Raw genomic sequence first — 23,124 nt, 5'->3', positions numbered from 1 at the left:
AAGGTATTACAATGGAAAAAAAGTATGGGATCCAGAATCCAAGGATCTGGGTTTCAGGACTGTATGATATTAGGTAAATCACTTCATCTTTCTGCATCTCTTTTTCATTGTCTAAAATAACTAGATGACCTCTGAGGTCCTTTATAGATCTAAATCTATAATCTCGTGAGTTCGTGTGAACTTGATCTCCAATCTAATGGCCTTTTTTTAATTTTCATTCTTCTTGACCTTTCTTTTTCTTTTTTTATTAAACCAATTACATGTAATAATAAATTTCCACATAAGTTTTCCAAAGTTAAATAATCAAACTTGTCTCCCTCCCTTCCTTTACCCCTCCCAGAGCTGGCAAGCAACATGATCTGGATTATACATGTATTATCACACACAACATATTTCTACATTGTTCATTGTTGTAAGAGAATAATCATAGAAAACCAAAACCCCAAAATAAAAACTGAAGTGAAAAAAAAAAAAAAAAAAAAAAAAGATGAGGTAGGGAGTGGGAAATGACAAATAGACTAAAATCTAGGTATTGAATCAACATAAAAACATTAGTCTGAACCACCATGGGTAATAAGAGCAATTTAAATGTCAAATTTAAATTACTTAGAAGAAGTAGTTTAGAAGAAATCAAGACAACTCTCTCCCTCTTTTTTTTTTTTTTTTTTTTTTTTTTTTTTTTTGTAGCAAACACAAAAGAAAAGATTTCTAAATTTCCCATACCACGAAATTCTGCTAGTGCCCGGTCATCAACCAGCAACATGGGCCTAACTTGATGCTCCCGCACTAGGTTTCTGGCTGCTGTCAGAGAAGTGAATATCTCATGCTCATAGATGTCAAAATTCAATCTTCTCAGTCTCTCTAACAAGTCCTCCTTGCTCTCTTTGGTTGTATTTGTCACAAACCTAATGGTAACAGGAGCAGCACGTAACCTAAAGAAAGGAAAATGCAAGTGTTAATGGAGCATTTTCCTAAAAAAAGAAAAAATACAGTCTAATAAATAACATTGCATTGGGTTCTTTTAATAATATGTATTTAATTATTCACATAACAAGCCTCAATGTAACATGTTTTTAGAACCAAAAAGATTCACTTCTTTATCTTAAGGAAATTGTCTAAAAAGTTAACTCATTTTCTGTTTCAGCCTTCAATTTCAAGGACCAGTAAAGTCATATAATAGAAAGCTACATCGATCCCTCAGTTCTTCAGCAGTGTTCTCATATTTACCTGAATTGCATCTTACTTACTAAAGGGTTTCAGTTTAAAACAAAAACAAGTAAAAACAAGGTTGACAACAATTACATTTAAAATTCTGGAAGAAAGGAGAATCATAATCGGTGTCCTTATGGGCTAAATTCTCTTACTTCCTTTCTCCCCATATATAAATTGCTTTGGAAACTTAAAAGCACAATATTGATATTGTTTGCTGCTGATGTTAAACTGGTCACAATGCCTAAGGAAAATTAATAGTAAATGGAGAGAAAACCTCATATTTTTAAGTTCCTTTACAATTGTCTGGCTTAGTCCGTCATAGGTAAAGAAACTGAGGCTTACAGTAGACAAGTGACTTGATCAGGGCCATAAAACTAATGAAGAGGAAAACGTGGACTAGAACCCAAGTATTCTGCTTCCTACAATCATATTTTTGCTGGTAAAAGTTAAAAATATGAGGTTTTCTCTCCATTTACTATTAATTTTCCTTAGGCATTGTGAACAGTTTAACATCAGCAGCAAAACAATAACAAAAATAGTTAATATCAATATTGTGCTTTTAAGTTTCCAAAGCAATTTATATATGCTATCTCATTTGTTGTCAAGACTAAAAAGCTACAATGACCTGAACAGTTTCAGTAAAACCTTCCATTTTTAGAAGCCAAAATAAGTTTGCTGTCTTTGATCTCATTGACATAATGCCATAATCTGCTCTGTCCTTGAAACAGTAGGGTAAGAATCTAAGCTTTTTCACAGCCTAAGTTTGAGAATTGAAATAATTTTCTGACTCCTGTTAAAAAGAAAAAATTTAAATAGATATTTAAAATAATTATATATTTAGATATAATTCATTCACACATATATGATGTAGTTTTTTAAGTCTTGAAGACTTAAAATATAAGAGACAGGGAAGGGACAGACTTGGAAATAAAATGAGAGGGGAGGAAGTAAGTAAGAGAATTTACCCCATAAGGACACTACACTAAGTTTATTTTATTAAATAATTCACTCTTTTTCTGGAATTATAATTGCCCATGTAGCAGGTTTTCTGCAAAACATATTAACTTTGGTGTTTTTCCCTTTTCAAAAAAATTGATTACTTTAACAAAACTATTATCCTAAAAATGAACATGTGTAAGTACTGAAATAGTCACATCATTTTTAATGAGTTTTCACTTTTATTTTTACTACTCCCCCACCTTCTCTTTGCCTATTTGTTACTATAGAAACAAAAACTGGCAGTGGAGCTATTGCGGATTTTTCTCTTTGGAATGAAAATGTGCCAGTACTAGTATCAGAGTGATGTGCAGGTCCTTGCACTTCTGGGACCAAAGACTCAGAGCATACACACCTATTTAGAAGAGTCATTATTTAGTCAAAAAACATTAACACAATTTTCTTTCCCTCTCACCTACAACCCTAAAAATTAAATCCAGTTTAAAAATAAACAAAGATTCTATTCAGAGGCAAAAAGCCCATGAATCAGAAGAACTTATTTTCATTACAAAGTCAGCTGTGACCATAACTGTAAGTTCCATCTCTTCTATTTCTTCTCATGGTTTTGAACAAGATTATTTATTCCCAATTCTCCATATGTAAAATGGAAAAGCTAATACTTATCTTGACCTATCCCTTCCTCTGAATTTCTATATATATTTATATGTATGCATTCTCTCCCTCTCTGTGTCTGTGTGTGTGTGTGTGTGTATGTCTGTCTGTCTCTCTCTCTCCCCCACCTCTACCTCTCTACCTCCTTCCCTCCCTCCCTCTCAGTATAGGGTCACATAGTGTGTCTGTGTGTATATATAGGTACATATAGCTATATGTATAGATAAATATTTAACTTAGGGTCAAGTGCACACACACACACAGAGGTATAACAAAACTATATATATATTATACATATATGGCATATAAGTATATACTAATATACATGATATTTTTCAATTATATCTGTCTTTCTATATATATATAAAGACAGTAAAGTAGAAACGACATTAATCTAGAGTCTAAAGTTCAAATACACTTGTCCCTACTTGTGTAACCCTGAGCAAGTCTAAATCTCTGAGCCTCACTTTCCTCATTAATGAAATGATGAGGTTGGACTAAATGGCTCGAGGTCCCTTCTAGCTTAAAATATTATCCTATTCAGTTTACAGTGCGAGTATCATTTATGGATGCCTTCTAATTTGCAGCTCATAGTCTGGGGCCCCTAGGTCGCAAACCATTAATGTTATACAATTGAGCACCTGATGACCTCTGAAGTGGGCTCAAGAGGCCTTCAGCCTAACTCTTAAATCCTCAATAAGGTTATAATCTTAAAGGAAAGAATCATGTGTTTACACACACACACACACACACACACACCCCACCTATCTATGAATTGGCTGAGCAACAAACTACCTCACAAGTACTATAAGCATCTTTTAAATAAAAAAAAATTAAATCAAAGCAGAGTCAAGCACGAAGAAATTTTCAATTTTAATATTTTTTAATAAGAAAATTTCCAAATGTAGACAAGTAATCATATCAACTCACAATATCTGGCCTAGATTTGCTGAACTTTTTATTAAATGAACTCTGTGCCTGACTCTAAGCTAAATATTGTGGGAGATATAGGAGAAAAATAAGGCAGTCCCTACCCAAAGGCTCACCATTCAATTTATGCATATTAGAGCCACAATTAGCAGGTTTTTAATTTTCAACTTTACTTAAACATCTTTTTTTTTTTTTTGCTTTTTTTTTTTTTTAACCCTTGTACTTTGGTGTATTGTCTCATAGGTGGAAGATTGGTAAGGGTGGACAATGGGGGTCAAGTGACCTGCCCAGGGTCACACAGCTGGGAAGTGGCTGAGGCCGGGTTTGAACCTAGGACCTCCTGTTTCTAGGCCTGACTCTCACTCCACTGAGCTACCCAGCTGCCCCCCTTAAACATCTTTAAGATTTAAAATGGCAGTTGCTAGGCTAAAAATATAAAGAAAATAAAAGTTCACTTTCAGCAAGCTTTTCTTATCAATTGGAATTTCTAGTCTTCAAGCTCAGTTATTTCTTTGTGGATGTTTTATATTTAAGATAACCAATATTTCTTTCTCCTGGAGGAGAAGACAGTGAAGGGGAAAAATAATACTCATTAAATCCAACAGTCAAATCATAATAATCATTACCCACACCCTCTGAGCAAGGTACTTTGCTAGTGCTGAAAAAACACACCATCCCATAATGCTTTAAGGTTTACAAGCATTTTCCCCTGTGAGAGAGATAGTGCTGTAGATATTATCATCCCTATTTTGAAATGAGGAAACTGAGGCTTTGAAAACATAAGTAATATAGCTAGTTCCTTGACCATACTCTACTTAGGGACATGTAAGCTCAAGAGAAAGGTGTTTAGAACATATCACAAGTCAGGCATCATACAGTTAAACCCAAAGCAGTTGCCTTCTATAGGATAAACTTATGAATTGCCATCTTCAGACCATCCATTTAGATAATGATCTGCCTAAGCAAAATGGCCCTCACGAACGTATTTGTCAGTTGAACTTGGAGGCCAGCTTGCCTCTTAAGAGCCTTCTGTGCGCCTGGTACAGCTGCATCTTCAATGTGAAGTGTGCCACTGAGATCTACCAAAACGGCTTTTAATACATGGCGTACTGCCATCGTTCATTCCCTAGAAGAAAGAAAATGAAATTAAAAATACTATTTAGAAGACAATGGAAAATAAAAACTGATAAGTATGCAAACAATGTCATTCCTACAGAAAAAGATATTGTTCAGTGATAAGACCACTTTTACAGAAGAAAACAAGTTTTTGAAAAGGAAGAACAAGACAAATAATAAAACTTTTTTCCAGTCCTACTTTTTCCTACAAAACAAGGATTAAAAATAAAAGAGAACATGCAAAAACTAAAGTCAGAGTATTTGTAGGTATTTAAAATATCTTTCGCACATAATAAAATGCAACCACATATTATATGTAGGAAACTATAGATCTAAGAGGAAAAGGAAAATACCAGGTGCTTATTAAATTCTGATTGTGTGTGTTAAATCATAATCAAAATGCTTTTTTAGATTATATCCTGAAATGACATATGAGCATTTTAATCACTTTTTAGATGACATAGTTAGGCCACTGAAAAAGAAAAATAGGTTACAAATATTGCATAGATCACATGATATTTCTTAATTTACACTGTCTCTTTCTCTGCCTCTCTTTTTTTAATGAGTGTACAAATTAGGACACTTGTTTTGATTTGGGTAGTTTTAAAAAGCTTTTGATAGACACCAGGTTTCTCTGTTTCATGTTATCCGTCTGAAATGTTTTACATAAGAATTCCCTCTTCATATTTACCGAAGTTTCTGAAAAGATAGAAGAAAAACAAGATCTAAGTTGCTTTTATAAATATGTCTATATCTACCTTTTAATTTAGAGTAGAAATTTGACCTTGGTTTCCATAGCATCAAATTTATCTTTTCATGTTATACCCTATAAAGAAAGATTTAGATGGCACATAAAATTATCTGCCCAATTCATGTCCTACCCTTGAAGCATAAGAAGGTGATTGGCCTGAATTTACACTGTCTCTTTCTCTGCCTCTCTTATTTATATTTTAGAAAAGTTAACATGGTTACACGATTATGCTCTTACTTTCCCCTTCACCCCCCGGCTTCCCCCCCTCCCCTGGCCGATATGCATTTCCACTGTAGAAAAATGGTGCTTGAACTGATTCTTTAAGGAAAGCATGGATTCAAAGAGGTGGAAGGTATGGAAGGAAAATATTCAGGACATGAGGGAAAGAGTGCAAAGGCGTGGAAATAAGAAACAATGATGATTGTGAAGTCCATCAAGAAGGCCTAACCTGGCCTTAGACTTAAAGTGTAAGAAGGAAAGTAACAACATGAAAAAGTAGTTTGAAGCCAGGTTGTGAAGGGTTTTAAAAACCCAACAGTGGTTTTTGTATATAATTCAAAAGTCAACAGACACCCACTGGAATTTATGTTTAGACCTTTTAGGGAAAACCCTTTGAAAGAGGTGTAGAGGACAGATTAGGATGGAGAAGAAATCTGTGACAAGGAGACCAATTAGGAAGTTACTTCACTGGTCCAAGCAAGACGTGATGAGGGCCTGAATTAGGATAGTGGCTATGTGAAAAGAGAAGAGGTTAGATTCAAAAGCTGTTGCAGAAGTAGAATAGACAACTGGCAAAACTGGTCATGTAGCAGGAGAGAAAATTGAAGATGAATGAGAAATTATGAGCCTGGGTGAAGAGAACGATGATGGATCCCTTGACTGAAACAGGAAGATTCAGAAGGAAGGGTTAAGGGGAAAATATGAGCTTGGTTTTATACATGTAGATGGGCATTTACAGGTCATCCAGTTTGAATGTTCAGTAGACAATGGGTAATATGAGACCAGAAGTGAAGAGAGAGAAATAAGGCCTATATATATCAGTGACTCATGTATATATATAATGATAATAAAATGTGTAGGAACCAACAAGGTAACAAAGTGTATAGGCTTAGAAAGAGAACAGAAAAGGGTTCTTTGTGTATTCACAATTAGGAGGCAGAGTATAAATAAATACAAGCATAACCCATTTAAAATAGCCATAGACAGAATAAAATATCTGTGAGTATAACTGCCAAAACAAATCCAGGAACTACAAGAACAGAATCATAACTGGAGAAATATTAATTGTTCATGGAGGGGCAGAGCCAATATAATTAAAATGACAATCCTACCCAAACTAATCTACTTTTTCAATGCCACCCTGAAGAGCTTAACATGCATTTATTTAAATTTTCAGCCCAGAAATTTATTTCTTACAAACCCAATCAAATTACCAAAAAAAAAAAAAATCTAGGAAAAAAATAACAAAATTCATTTGGTAAAACAAAAGATAAAAAATGGCCAATGAATTAATTTAAAAAAAAAGGAAGGGGGAATGGCTGAACAAATTGTGGTATATGCTGGTGATGGAATACTATTGCGCTCAAAGGAATAATAAACTGGAGGAGTTCCAGGTGAACTGGAAAGACCTCCAAGAATTGATGCAGAGTGAAAGGAGCAGAGCCAGAAGAACACTGTACACAGAGACTGATATACTATGGTAAAATCGAATGCAATGGACTTCTGTACTAGCAGCAATGCAATGACACAAGACAGCTCTGAGGGATTTATGGTAAAGAATGCTACCCACATTCAGAGGAAGGACTGCAGGAGAGGAAACATATAAGAAAAACAACTGCTTGAACGCATGGGTTGAGGTGGATATGATTGGGGATGCAGACTTGAAACTACCACCCCAATGCAACTATCAACAATTTGGAAATAGGTCTTGATCAATGACACATGATAAAAGCAGTGGAAATGTGCGTCGGCCATGGGTGGGGGGGGAGGGCTCGAGGGGTGAAGGGGAAAGTAGGAGCATGAATCATGTAGCCATGTTAAAAACGAATATTAATAAATGTTTAAAAAAAAAGGAAGGGGGTCTAGCAGCAACAGATTTTCAACTGTATTATAAAGCATTAATTATCGAAACTATCTGGTACTTGCTAAGAAACAAAAAGATAGATTAGTAGAACAGAACAGACATACAACAAACAGTAAAAGATAATAGTAACTTTGTATTTGACAAAAGTATGGAAAGTAGTTTGAGAGAAAATATAGATCAATGTTTTACAGTATTTAAGGTCAAACGGGATATATATAACCTAGACCTAAAAGGAGGTATCATAAGCAAATTAGAAGATCAGGGAACATATTACTTATTAGATTTATGGGAAAGAGGAGAATTTATAACTAAACAAGAGTTGGAGAGCATTGTGAGATGTAAAATGAATAATTCTGATTACATTAAATTAAAAAGTTGTCATACAAATAAAACTAGTATAGCCAAGATTAGAAGGAAAGCACAAAACTGGGAGAAAATATTTATAGAGAGTTTTTCAGACAGAAGTCTCATATCTAAAATATCTAGAGAATTTTGTCAAATTTATAAGAATAAGAGTCATATTCCAACTATTAATTGGCAAAAGATATGGACAATTTGAATACAGAAATCAAAGCCATATGTTGATACATGGAAAAATGCTCTAAATTGCTCTGACGCAGAAATGCAAATCAAAACAATTCTGAGATATGAACCTACAACTGTCAGATTGGCTAAAATGATAAAAAGGGCAAAATGATAAATGTTGGAGGGGATGTGGAAAAATGGGGACACTAATACATTGTTGATGGAATTGTGAATTGATTTAAACATTTTAGAGAGTAATTTGTAATTATGCCCAGAGTTATAAAACTATGTTATGCCGTAACATCCAGCAATACCATTGCTTAGTCTGTTTTCCTAGGGAGATCAAGAAAAAAGGAAAAGAACCTGTATGTTCCAAAATATTTATAGCAGCTCTCTTTGTGGTGGCAAAGAACTGAAAATTTAGGGAATCTCCATTAATGAAGGAATGGATGAATAAACTGGGGTATATTAGCTGTGATGAAATACTACTGAGCCTTAAAAAACAATGAGCAGGTTAATTTTTTTAAAAATTTGGAGACAGCCACATGAAATAATGAACAAATAGAACTAACAGAATGTTACATATAGTTACAAAATTAATATTTGAAGAATAATTTGTGAATATTTACCGTCAGAGAAAGAAATGAAAAATAGAAACAGAAAAGACACCTATCTGCTTTTTATGGTATAGGAAGGGAAGAAGAAACTAAGATACCTAGGAATAAATTCTATAGTTGTCCTTTCCATGGTGTGGTGGGGGAAGAGTATGGGCACAGTGCTCCCATAATCTGAAAAAATCTGTGTAAAATATTTTGGCCTTCCCTCTGTACCAGAGAAGTCTGAATTTTTTCTTTTATGGGGTGTTTACGGTACCTTATTGTCAACCTTGGGTTAAATACGCATTTCTGAGTTTCTAAACTTTTATGTGTTATCTCCTGGCCTTTGTATATCATCTGCCACTTCTGTACAACTCCACCCTCAAATTCCCATTTAATTTCTTAAGCTGACTCAATTATCTAGAAATGGCAATGGGGAAAGTCATGATGTGGAAGGGATAACTATATTTAATTAAAAAAAAAAAAGAACAAGTAAAGGACAAAAGGATATGGTCAGAGAGAATAAGTAGGGGTACTATAAAAATCCAACAAAGAGTGAGTATCTAGAAAGAAAGAGTAGTCAACAGTGTAAAATGCTGCACAAAGCTAAAGGATGAGGGCAGAAGGTTTGATATTTCACTAGTAACTTTAGAGGGCAGTTTCAATTGAGTAATGAGATAAATAGAGAGGCTGCCAAGTACTGAGACATTGGGAACAGGGAGCTCACGGTAATAACCCCTATCTTCTCAGTAAGGTTTGATGTGAAATCTTCATCTGGCTGGGTAGAGGGAGAGAATGGTGTGGGAGGCATTAGGAAAAATAATGGAACGGAAGAGCTTCCACAAAGGATAAAAAATCAAGAAGGATTATGCCCCACATAATGAGATCCATGGACATTGGCCCTTCTTGCTGTTCTTCAAACAAGAAACTTTATCTGCAGACTCTAGGCATTTTCACTGGCTGCCTCCCATAGGTGGAAAGCTCGCCTTTCTCATCTCTGCCTCCTGGTTCCTTCAAGTGCCAGCTAAAATCCCACCTGCTACAGTAAGTTTTCCCAAACCCCCTTTATTCTAGTCCCTCCCCTCTGTTAATTATTTCCAATTTATTCTCTACATACAGATATTCTTTCCACATTGAAACTTTCCCCATTGTGGTTTCAATATATGAGTTTGGCATAAAAAAATTAAATGAGAATTTTAAAAATTTTACAGAAGCTATAGACAACAAAGGCCAGCAGATACAGATAAAGATTAAAAACTCAGAAATGTATAAAATATACTCTATTATATCAACATACTGTTTCATTTTTAAATTTTTTCATATTTATTTCATATTAAAATTTTTTTCATACAGTACTTTTGCTCGACATCGACCTACATATAGCCTATGACCAAATATTTAACATAAATTTTACAATAAGGAATTGTAAATACCCCATAAAATAAAAAAGAAAAAATCCATTCTTCTTCTCTGATGTGGAGGGAGGGTCAAAAAATGCTATGAGGATTTTCCATATGGGAGGGTGGGAAGGGGATGGACAGAAACACACGGCCTGTCCCTAACCTCTGTAATGCAGAAGGGATACCTGTAGTTAGTTTGTACATAGCTGTTTCTCTCATTAGATTGTGGGCTCCTCAAGGTTGCCTTTCTCTGCATTTCCAGTGCTTGGTATGGTCCCTGGCACATTGTAAATGCCTGATAAATGCTTATTGACTGACTGGAGAGAACAAAGAATAGGATTAGGAAGAGTGAGGCACAAGGAGGGATGAAAAATGGAGTTATGTTTAGATAAAAGTATTTCAGACATTTGATCATGGAAGTACAATACTTATATGTATGTAAATACCTATAAAATGGTCCTCCAAACAACTGCCTTAGAAACATTTGGAATTTTGTTATCTTTCCCTATAGACTGTGAGGGCACCAGCTGAAGAAATTAAAGATCAGAGGTTGAATAATACATATCTGACTTTTTCTAAATGGACAATGACATTGTACTAGAAACACTAGCAGTAGCAATTAGAGAAGAAAAAGAAATTGAAGGTATTAAAACAGGCAGTGAGGAGACTAAGCTATCACTCTTTGCAGATGATATGATGGTCTATTTAAAAAATCCTAGAGAATCAACTAAAAAGCTAGTGGAAATAATCAACAACTTTAGCAAAGTTGCAGGATTCAAAATAAACACACATAAATCATCAGCATTTCTATATATTTCCAACACATCACAGCAGCAAGAGTTAGAGAAATTCCATTTAAAATCACCCTAGACCAGTGATGGCCAAACTTTTTAAAGAGGGAGCCAAAGGAAAGGAAATGCTCATCTGTCAGTCTGTTTCTAAGGCAACTCTTTTGAAGTTTCATTGTATTGTATCCTACTCATTGTATTTGTCAGATTAGGAATAATGTCACCTGGCAGGATAGAACATTTCAGGGGGCTACATCTGGCCTGTGGGCCGTAGTTTGCCCATCCTAGACAAAATAACATACTTAGGAATCTATCTGCCAAGACAAACACAGGAATTATACAAACACAACTATGAAACCCTTTCTACACAATTAAAACTAGATCTAAACAATTGGAAAAACATTGAGTGTGCATGGGTAGGATGGCTAACATAATAAAAATGACCATCCTACCCAAATTAATTTACTTATTTAGTGCTATACCTATCAAACTACCAAAAAACTTTTTTACTGAATTAGAAAAAACTATAACAAAGTTCATTTGGAAGAACAAAAGATCAAGAATATCAAGGGAAATAATGAAAAAAAATGAGAAGGAAGGTGGCCTAGCAGTACCAGATATTAAACTGTACTATAAAGCAGCAGTCATCAAAACAATATGGTACTGGCGAAGAGACAGAAGAGAGGATCAGTGGAATAGCCTTGGGGTAAGCGATCCCAGCAAGACAATCTATGATAAACCCAAAGAACCCAGCTTTTGGGACAAAAACCCACTATTTGCTAAAAAACTGCTGGGAAACTTGTAAAACAATATGGGAGAGATTGGGTGTAGATCAACATCTCATCTATACCAAGATAAATTCAGAATGGGTGAATGACTTGAATATAAAGTAGGAAACTATAAGTAAATTAGGTGAGCATAGAGTAGTATACTTGTCAGATCTCTAGGAAAGGAAAGATTTTAAAACCAAGCAAGAGTTAGAAAAAATTACAAAATGTAAAATAAATAATTTTGATTATATTAAATTAAAAAGTTTTTGTATGAACAAAACCAATGCTACCAAAATTAGAAGGGAAGCAACAAAATGGGGGAAAATCTTTATAACAAAAAACTCTGACAAAGGTCTAATTACTCAAATAGATAAGGAGCTAAATCAATTGCACAAAAAAATCAAGCCACTCCCTAACTGATAAATGCGCAAGGGACATGAACAGGTAATTTTCAGATAAAGAAATCAAGACTATCAACAAATATATGAAAAAGTGTTCTAAATCTCTTATAATTAGAGAAATGCAGTTCAAAACAACCCTGAGGTATGTAATAAGGGAATTAAGCAGAGTTGTATTAGGGAAATTAAGGCAGGTAAGGTTGTAATAGGGGATAAGGCACAGTGGATGGGTTTGTAGGGTCCCTAAGTCAGTAGGTGGGAAAGAAGGGTACAATGATGGAGGTGGTAAATTGAGGTGGTAGGAGAGGTAAGAGAATGACTGAGTTTAGGGAATATAAACACTGGAGTATAAAGATCAGCCAAGGGAGAAGATGAGGTATTGGGCAGACAGCTGCAGCCGGGAGACACAGACTGGGTTCACAGATTTGAGACAGAGACACTGACGGGAAACAGACTGAGCCCTTCAGGTAGGAAGGGCACTTCTACAAAGGTTAGGGCCAGCCAGAAATGGCTTGAAACTGACTAGAGGGCTTTCTAGTCAGTTTCTCAGGTTCACAAAGGAAGAGTCCAGAGGAAGTATTGAAATTACCACTTCCTCCAAAATGGAAGCCTCCAACTCCCCTCAGGACCCAGAGAATACTATTCCTTTCTCCCCTTCTTCCTCTCTTATCAAACAACTACTGAATTAGCCAAAGGTTTGATTAAGTGACAAACAGGGTTTATTGAGTTTTAGGGTTGATTGTAAAGGACAGAGGGATACAAGGTATTTCTAACAGCTGCCTAGGGAAAGCTTCAGATGGGAGAGGGACACAGGTATGTGAGACTGAGAAGGGACCTGCCTAACTCAGTGGGGGGGTGGGATTTTGTTGCCTTTAGGGTAGGAAAGTTGCATACAATGATTCAGGAGATAATTTGTATCAAAGGTAAGCTCTCGATTGACTACGGGGAAACTAACCCAGATCACCCTCCTTCCAAAAACCCACAGAAATTCAGGAAGGGAAAAGATGATTGGGAATAGGGAAGGTCAGGGAGATCTAAAGGAAATAGCTAAGCTACAAATCTTAAGAGAAAAGCTGCAGAATAAAGGCCAGGTTTACAGTCCAAAGATAGAGCTCAGTTGACCCTCCTACTCTCATCGAGTCTCCAGGATCAACTGCCTCTCCTCAGGGTTCTAAACCCTTTTCAACTGTCAGAAATTCTGCAGTAAGGCTTTGCAGTAAGGCTTCTGCACCACAGGTACCACCTCACACCTAGCAGATTAACTAATGTGACAGCAAAGGAAAGTGGTGAATGTTGGAGGGGATGTGGCAAAATTGGGACATTAATGCATTGCTGGTGAAGTTGTGAATTGATCCAATCATTCTGGGTGGCAATTTGGAACTATGCCCAAAGGGCTTTAAATGACTATCTGCCTTTTGATCCAGCCATACCACTGCTTGGTTTATAACCCAAAGAGATAATAAGGAAAAAGACCTGTACAAAAATATTTATAGCCGCACTATTTGTGGTGGCAAAAAATTGGAAAATGAGGGAAATGTCCTTCGATTGGGGAATGGCTGAACAAATTATGGTATCTGTTGGTGATGGAATACTATTGTGCTCAAAGGAATAATGAACTGGAGGAATTCCATGTGAACTGGAATGACCTCCAGGAATTGATGCATAGTGAAAGGAGCACATCCAGGAGAACATTGTACACAGAGACGGATACAATGTGGTACAATCAGACATAATGGACTTCTCTACTAGCAGCAATGCAATGATCCAGAGCAATGCTGAGGGGCTTATGAGAAAGAAAACTAGCCACACAGAAGAAAAACAAGTGCTTGAACACATGGGCTGATGGGGATATTATTGGGGATGTAGACGCTAAATAATAACTCTAGTCCAATTATCAATAATATGGAATGAGGCCTTGATCAATGATACATGTAAAACCCAGTGGAATTGTGCATCGGCTACTGAGGGGTGGGGGGATTTGGGGGAGAGGGAAAGAACATTAAACATGTAACTATGGGAAAATATTCAAAATTAAAAAAAATAAAAAATGGACAATGAATGTGAAACAAAGTAAGACTAAACTTGGCTTTATCACAAAGAATGTATCAGATCCTATCCCACAAATATTATTAAATGGATTTCTGACACAATAACTTGTAATGTACAAATCACATCAAGGCAAAGTATTATGCTATTAATACTGTATGAATTTAGATATCAAAAGGAATAAAAATTTAATGAAATATTTTAATGCACACTCAAGGAACTACTTTTTCATTCTAAAAGGTGGCTAAGTGTTTTAAAAAATGAAGTAGCTGTAACTGAAATTCTTTCCCAACTACAATGCAAGTTCTATTAGCCAGAAGAGTCAGAAGAGGTAGTATTTTGGTTAAATGAAAACCAACCAGGATTTTCTTTTTATTTCTAACAATGCTGCTGTCAACTTGAAATGGCCAGTTTTTACAGCCTTAATAAGTAAGTGGTAGAAAAAGAGCTGGGGTTGGAATCAGAAAACCTGGATTCAAATCTAATTTTAAGACTTAGTAATATGACTATGGATAAAAGACTGGGTCTCAATTTCCTAATCTTTAAAAAAGATTAGATAAACTTTAAATCTATAGTCCTTTGATAATCATATTTAAATTTTCTTTCATGACATAAAAATCAGTCTATTTTGTTTTTTAAATAACAAGTTATATTGCCTAGCTTTTCTACATCAAATCATTCTCAAAGGATCTGAGATCTACCATTTAAAGGATTCACTCTACACTGAAGGTATTCAAAATAATATGCTCTAACTCTGAAAACAATTTTAAATGAGTTCTAAAAATGTTTTGAAAGGTGAATGATACCATAAGTTAAATAAATGCACAGGACCTATACAGATTATTTTGAAGCGAGTAGCACTTACTTTCAAGTGTAATTTAGAATATATTTGTTTTTAAAATAATTCAGCCTCTAAATTACTTCAGTCATTTTGTATATAAGAGTGATTAGAAAATTAAGACTTTGGTAGGAACTACCAATGACAGCAGGAGAGCTCCTAGAAGTTGTATTTTAAAATTCCTGACAGCTTTTTTCTCATCTTTTAATTTCTTTTTCTGAAAAGTACAGAAATAATCTGGTTAACTGAAAGATCTAGATAATCAAGATTTCTAAATAATGCTGGTTTAACTATCCAACGTTGTCCTCTTTAGAAGTTACAAACATTAAAACAATTACTGACAGAATCTTCAAATTAGAAGGGATTGTTGAGGTTATTTGGTCCAACCCATCCCACCTAAACAAGAATCTCCTCTAAAATCTCTCTGGCAAGAAATCATTTAATGTATACATTTTTAAAACCTCTACTTTTTGCCTTAATAACAAATCTAAGATAGAATGGCAATGGCTAAACAAATGGGTCAAATGACTTGTCCAGGGTCACATCAGTTAGGAAGTATCTTGAGGCCAAATTTGAACCCAGGTCCTCCCAACTCCAGACTAGGCATTTTATCTGCTGTGCCTGCCACCCAGTTGCCCCTTTAATATACATTCTTAGCATTATTCCAAGAAGGAATGGCAATCATTAATGATTAGAATACCCAACCATTACTTTTCCAAAAAGAGCATAGCTAATGGGCTCCAAGGACCAAAGATATTCCTAGAGATTCCACTTAAATGTTCCATCACGTTAAGAGGTTTAAATGGTCTATAAAAGGATTCAGATACTACCTTTGGGGCTAAATTTAATAACTATCCCATAAAAGAGACTACTACTTAAAACAAAATTATGTCCTTCATTAGATACATATACTTATTTTGTCTTTCCAAATAAAATTACTTTTCAGTTCACTGTATTGTAGTCAAACCTTCAGGGTATAACACTGAGCTACTGGTCAACAATAAATATCATTTCAGCACAGGCAGGCAAAAGTCCAGGAAACAAAGCTGAAGGAGACTTTTTCTACCTTATTACTCATAATAGTTAAATCTTCAATTAAAGAAAAAATAACCTTAAAAACTACTCTAAAATTTTTTTTTCTGAGAGTCAACTAAATTTAAATAAGGATTTTAACCATGAAAAAATTTAAAACTAACTGAAATATCAAAGAAAATAAAATGAGGACTAATTTCATAAGTATGCTTGCTTCCATCTGTCACAACCTCCTATCAAGCCTTTCAAAAATCCAGGGTCATTTCCAAACAAAGACAAATAATCAGAATAGGAATTTCAAAGAGTACAGCCCTTTACTGAAGAGATGGGGGGGGGGACGGGACGGTTTGCTGGGTGGCTCAGTGGATTGAGAGTCAGGCCCAGAGACAGGAGGTCCTGGGTTCAAACCTTATTTCAGACACTTCCTAGCTGTGTGACCTTGGGCAAGTCACTTGATCCCCATTGCCTAGCCCTTACCACTTTTCTACACAGTATTGATTCTAAGGGTTTTTTAAAAAAACAAAAGAGGGGGCAGCTGGGTAGCTCAGTGGAGTGAGAGTCAGGCCTAGAGACAGGAGGTCCTAGGTTCAAACCCAGCCTAGCCACTTCCCAGCTGTGTGACCCTGGGCAAGTCACTTGATCCCCATTGCCCACCCTTACCAATCTTCCACCTATGAGACAATACACCGAAGTACAAGGGTTTAAAAAAAAAAAAGAGAGAGAGATTATGCCTACAGCATTTAATCACAACAACTAACAACAATTTCAGCTGTTATTAATTACACATAGCTCATAATCCTTTATGGTTTGTATGTTGCAAAATGCAACAAAGCACACAAGTGAAACTTCCTATTTCGCTGTCTGTACCAGCTGTGCCTTTCAAACTCAGAACTGTTCCCCAGCATTATATAGAAGAATGGACTACCTGAAGCCCCAGAAAGGCTGAATTGCCCTAGCAATTTACTTATTAATGAATGAGTAAAATACACCACAAACCACAAACTCTTGAACCAAACAATTTTACTACTTCATTCTACACCATGTTGTTGTGCTATCTAATAGTTCGAGATCTACAGTAAACACTGATTAAGCTCCTACTACATGCCTAGGATACAAAGAAAGGTAGAAGACAGATTCTGCTTCCAAGCAGCTCACAGTCTAATGGGGGAGATAACACACAAACAAGTATGTACAAAGAGCTACAAACAGGATCAAATGGAAATGGTCAACAAAAGGAAGCCACTAGAGTTTAGAAGGCTCAAGAAAGTCCTATTGAAGGTAGGACTTAGCAGGAACTTGAAGGAAGCCAGAAGGCAGATATGAGGAGGGAGACCATTTCAATAACATTATAAAGAGAAACAAATACAAAGGACTTAAAAACAATGATCAAAACAGTGGCCAACTAGAATTCCAGAGAAAGAGAAGGAAATATTAATTTATTTAGGCATCTATTAGGTGCCAAGCATTTACAAATATTATCTCTTTTGGTCTCCACCACTACCCTGGGAGGTAGATGCTATTATTACTCTCTTTTTTTACACTGGAGAAACTGAGGCAGAGATTAAGGACATGTCTAGGATCATATAGTTACTAAGTACATCTAGGGCTACATTTGAACTCAGGTCTTCCTGATTCCAGGCCCAGCATTCTATCATCTGCACCATCCAGCTGCTGCTGGTCAATTATAAAGCAAGCTACCCACATCACATCCTGATGGGGAAATGATAGACATAAGTTGCAGAATGAGACATGGCCAATGTGGTAATGCAGTTTGCTTGACTACACATATTTGGTACAAAGGTGTTTTTTTCTCAATGGGAGAGTAGACGATAGGACTAAAGATACCAAAAAAAAGTATCACAGTCATCCCTTGCTATGTCGTGGGTTTTTAAAAAAAATCTAATTCTACATTGCAGAGTTTTCGCTGTATCACGGGATTTTGCATCTGAATACCATACTGTACCCAATGGGAATGCAGTATGCAAATTTGCTAACATGAGACTGTACATGGCACACTATTGGCTGATGGAATGAAAGGTGACCAACCACAGCGCTGTCCTGGGCATTGACTGGCTCAGTGACTGTAGAATCGGTCTGTTTGCTCTCCTGTTACTTTGTGGATTTTCACCTCTCATGGGGGTCTCTGGAACAAAACTCCCACAACAGGTGAGGGATAGCTGTATTAAAAAAGAATAGACACAGACACACAGACGAGAACTGAAGGAAAGCCAAAAGGAACTGCAAGCAAAACTGGGCAGCTTTGAAAGTAGCATGTTGAAATGCCCAACTGATTGTATATTATATATATTTTTTAACCCTTACCTTCTGTCTTAGAATCAACACTGTGTGTTAGTTCCAAGGCAGAAGAGCAGTAAGGGCTAGGCAGTGGGGATTAAATGACTTGCCCAGGGTCACACAGCTAGGAAGTGTCTGAGGTCAAATTTGAACCCAGGACCTCCTATCTCTAGGCCTGATTCTCAATCCACTGAGCTACCCAACTGCCCCTGATTGTATATTATATTATTGATGTATATAAATATATATGTTTAAAAATATATATTTAAAGGGGTAGTTTTCTACTGTTTACATAGAAATGCTCTCTCTCTTTTTTTTATGCTTGTTAAGTTCATTATTTTTAAACAGAGAGAAAGGAAAGAAGAGGAATGAAGTAAGTTGACTACAGTCAGTCAGTTGATGGTACAGCTGGGAGTGCAGCTGAAGTTTTCTGACTCCAAATCCAATGTGATCTTTCAACAAAATCATACTGTTTACATAGAAGAAAGTAGCTAACCCTGAGGCCCTAGGATCCTCGCAAGGAGATCAGACAATCAGGGGCCCAACTCTCTCAGTCAAGGAAGGCTAGACATCAATATACTGGCCTAAGCCAAACAACTCCAGACAAGAGGGACTTAAGAAACAACTAAAGGAAGAAAGAGGAAGCAAAGGAGACAGCTGGCATCCCTGGAAATGGGCAGAAAGCAGCTGGTAAATATCTCTTTACTCCATCCCACCACCATCATTATGGACAGTTCCCTATAAAGGCAGTTCAGCTTTAACTTCTATTTCAGAAAGCCAGAATTTGTTCCAATGAGATTAATATATTTGATATTTTGAGCATAATTCAAATTCAAATGTTTTCTTGTGCTCAATTTCTTCTGAAAAAATTGACAACACAAGACATTGCCTTCTGATGCCCACACCCACAAGGTGAATTGTGAATGGAGAAGGGTATCCACCCTAACTTCTTTGTATTATGGTCTCCACCTCAGGCCTTGGAGACCCCATGCTCCCTTAGGAAAGTCACTATTTATTGTAGTATTTATATATTTCTTAATTAACACATATAAAACTGTGCTACCAACTTTATATTAGGTTCTTTTTTTTTTTTTAATGTCATGGACAAAGTTTTTGAGCATTGTGCCCCAATCTCATTTTCCCTATAAAATTCTGTGGCTTTTATTTTTCAATTTTGCAAAGTCTAGTCCTTTTAGGGAATGTATGTCACATTATAAAAGAGATGACAATACTGTGTGGCTGTCTGAGCCATAACTGGATTGTGGCAACTGGGGCTCTGCCTGATAGACCAACAATTTTTGGATGATATCCCTTTTGTGGGCTTAAAGATGTGTGTGGTATGTTCTGCCCAGGTAGGTTCCGTGTATCCACATAGGTCTGTCTAGATGTGGACTTAGAGGGTGGAGTGAATAACTCTGAGTGCTCCTCCACCCACACTTCTCCAAAGGAGATTGTGAATCCCACCAGGAGATGAAGCAGGAGGTTTGGGCCAGGGACTACCAGCCACTTCGTTTTTCTCAGAGAGAACAGGTCCCACTCTAGAATTATATCTATCTGCCTCCCTAAAAACAGTTAGTTTAAGAGAAAATAATTTTTAGGTTTAAGCTGTGCTCCTAATCACTATTCCTTATCAAGGAAAGAGTCCCCAAGCTATACATCTGGAGCTTGATTCTCTTCTCACCAAAGGCCAGTCCCATAATAACACAAGTAGCAAGTGAACCCATTTATCTAAGTTGACTGCAAAACAGTAATTGAGGAGTAGCTGAATAACTCAGTGGATTGAGAGCAGGGCCTAGAGATAGGAGATCCTAGGTTCAAATCTGACCTCAGACACTTCCCAGCTGTGTGACCCTGAGCAGGTCACTTGACCCCCATTGCCTACCCTTACCTCTCTTCTGCCTAGGAACCAATACACAGTATTGACTCTAAGACGGAAGGTAAGGGTTTAAAACAAAACAACAACAACAAAAAAAAACAGTAATTGAAATAGATATGTGTGTGTGTATATATATGTATATATACATATATATATGTATAATATGTATACATATGTGCGTATATATATGTACATATACATACATATATATAAATGTACCAGACAATACCAAACAAATGAGTTCTCTCAGCATGGAAGAGCCAGAGACAAAGACAGACACACTTAGATCCCATGGAGAATTCCCTTAAGTCTTTAATATGATAAACTTCGGATAGGGACATGATTGAGATCCCAACTCCTCAACATATTAGCCTCCAAGACTGTTTCTCCCAAATATAACTAAGTTTTTCAGGCGCATGCCCTGACTCTGCCCTTGTGCTTCCTTCTCCTATATTCCAGACAGGACCTGGATGACACTCAAAACATGCTGATCTAAATGAATTCTCTATTTTTCTCACTCCAGGGTAAAGAGGCTTCAAGGCTTAACAATTTGCACTGTCAAAGAATAATAGCAAATACATAACATAAAAAAATATTTTTAAAGCATTTTAAAAACTGAAATGCTTTTCTCATAACATTTCAAGGTAGAAAATATAAATAATATATATAAAATAAATAATAAATATAAAATAATAAAATATAGTTAAAACCTTGGTAATTTAGGGTTGAAAAATTAAGTAATTTGTCCAAACATTGACTGCCAGGCTTCCAACCCAGGTCTTTCCACTGCAACTCAATGTCTCTCAACTCTTCCTTTCTCTGCCCTCTTCCTTTCTTTCTGAAGAATACTCAACAGCAAAATCAAAACACATTTGAGCACCTAGTGTACACAAATATTTAGTAATTGTTAATAAAAATCTTTCCAAGAAAATACCAAGACCCCTTTTCAGATCTAAGGTATCAGAATTCAAAGGCGACTTTGACAGGACATACAAACTTCCCTCCTAAAATAAGCAGTCTGGTTCAAAGATAACACTGAATTTTGAGTCAGAGAAGCCAGGTTAAAATTCAAGTCTTGCTTCTTACTACCTCTGTGACCTTGAGAAATTTAACGTTTCTTTTCTGTGAAATGATTAGACTAGATGATGGCCAGGGTCACTTCCAGCTCTAAGAGTAGGATAAAAAATCATGGATGCCAATAGAAAAGATATTAGAAGGCAGCATCAGATTCTGGGTTCAAATCCCTGCTCTTCTACTTAGTAAATGACTTTGGGCAAGTCAACCTCTTTAAATAAATTTCCCTGAAAATACCGAAATATGGGGGGGGGGGGGGGGGTTGGTACCAGAGTTAACCAGAAAGTCCCTTCCAGGTCTATAGCCAGTGAAAGTAACTGGGCTTGTTTTTAGACGTACAAAGGCCAGCTTCAAGGAGTGACCTTTCTGGACAGGAAATCAGTCCCTTCTTCCTATTCTCGCAGCGAGGATTTAAGAGTTGGAAAGGACCTTTGAAGTCAAGTCGTTCACACTATCATTTATAGTTAAGAAAACTGAAGCCTTAAGAGTTGAGGTAACCTGTTTAAGGTCTCAGCGTTGCTAAGTGGAAGTGGCAATATTTGAACCCAGGACCCCAGAGTCCAAATTCAGCACAGTTCCACCTAACTCACTTTACGTAAATCTTTTGCTATTTTTATTTTTCTTTTGAATATTTTCCCATATTTATGTTTCATGTTCTTTCCCTCTCCCCAACCCCCCCTAACCCGACGGCACAATTCCGCTGGGATACGTAAAACTTTTAAGGCTTGCAAAGAGCTTTCCTTGTTGGCAATAAGCCTAAGAAAAAGTTACTATTGGAAATGATCCTCTCCTTATTTTACAGAGAAAGAGGAAGCCTGGGATCAAAGAGGTTGGGCACCTTGCCCAAGGTCACACTTCCAATAAAACCTCAGCCCTCTTAATCACGCGCAGTAAGAGGCAGGTCCTCCCCTTCCCCGGAGGAGATAGTACTGCCTGCGCCACTCCCGCAGAGAGGCGGGCGGACCAGCCCATTCGCGGGATGGGAGGAAAAAGGTGGAATCAGGACTAGCCTCTAAGTCAGGAAAGAAAAGCTCCGGGAAACACACCCCTTCAGAAATAAAGGCGACAGCCGAACCCTGGGCCAACCGCTACGGCCTCCGCTATTTCTTCCGTCCCGATGTAGCCCCTCGAACCCAGGAAAGTCACCGGCCTCTGAGCAGAAGAGGGGATAATATAACAGCTGCGAATTCAAAGCGCTTTCTGCGGAAGCTCAGGAGGGCCAGAGGAAGTCCCGCCTTTCTCCCGAAGTTCCGCCTTCGTCATCACGCTACGCTTTAAACGCCAGAGTTTCGCCAACGTAGGACGCCCTTTGATCCATCAATCAATCAGTCAGTCAAAATCAGTGGATAAACTTTTATTAGGTGCACATATTAGGAGCATAATGAATGTTTACTGACGGATTGATTGCCCCACTATGTACTCTTTGTTCAAGGCTCGGGCATTTTCTCTGGCTGTCCCCCAAGCCCAAAGTGCTCTCCTTGTCATCTCGACCGCCAGGATTCCTTTAAGCTGTAGTTACAATGCATCTCTTACAGCAAGCCTTTCCCAGTGTCCCCCATAGCTGTAATGTCCCGGACGCTATGCTGAACTGTGAGGGTACCAAAAGAGGCAAAAGACAAATTCTGCCCACAAGGCGCTTACAATCGAACGGAGAAGACAAGGAGCAAACAAATACAAACCAACTATGCACAGGATAAATAGGAACTAATTAATAGACAGAAAGCACTAGAATGAAGAGTTTGGGGAATGCTTCTTGTAACAGATGTTATTTTAGAGCCTAAATGAA

The 23,124-nt window shown here is 36.8% G+C and overlaps 1 protein-coding gene across 1 annotated transcript in view; it reads right to left on the bottom strand.

The window, feature by feature from the left end:
• The window catches only part of HDHD2 (haloacid dehalogenase like hydrolase domain containing 2), a 55,836-nt gene extending 33,284 nt beyond the window's left edge, over positions 1-22,552 (bottom strand). Inside the window, exons 1-3 of the mRNA XM_044664851.1 lie at positions 22,385-22,552; positions 4,766-4,876; positions 724-932 (exon numbers count right to left, since the gene is read on the bottom strand). Of these exons, the coding sequence (XP_044520786.1) occupies positions 724-932; positions 4,766-4,866 (310 nt within the window). The 5' untranslated portion in view covers positions 4,867-4,876; positions 22,385-22,552. The remainder of the gene's footprint in view (positions 1-723; positions 933-4,765; positions 4,877-22,384) is intronic.
• Between the last annotated feature and the right edge of the window lie 572 nt (positions 22,553-23,124).

This window comes from Gracilinanus agilis, chromosome 1, assembly GCF_016433145.1.
Source record: "Gracilinanus agilis isolate LMUSP501 chromosome 1, AgileGrace, whole genome shotgun sequence".
NCBI lineage: Eukaryota > Metazoa > Chordata > Mammalia > Didelphimorphia > Didelphidae > Gracilinanus > Gracilinanus agilis.
The sequence above is the reverse complement of the archived record's forward strand: the minus strand, read 5'-3'. Positions and strand labels throughout refer to the sequence as shown.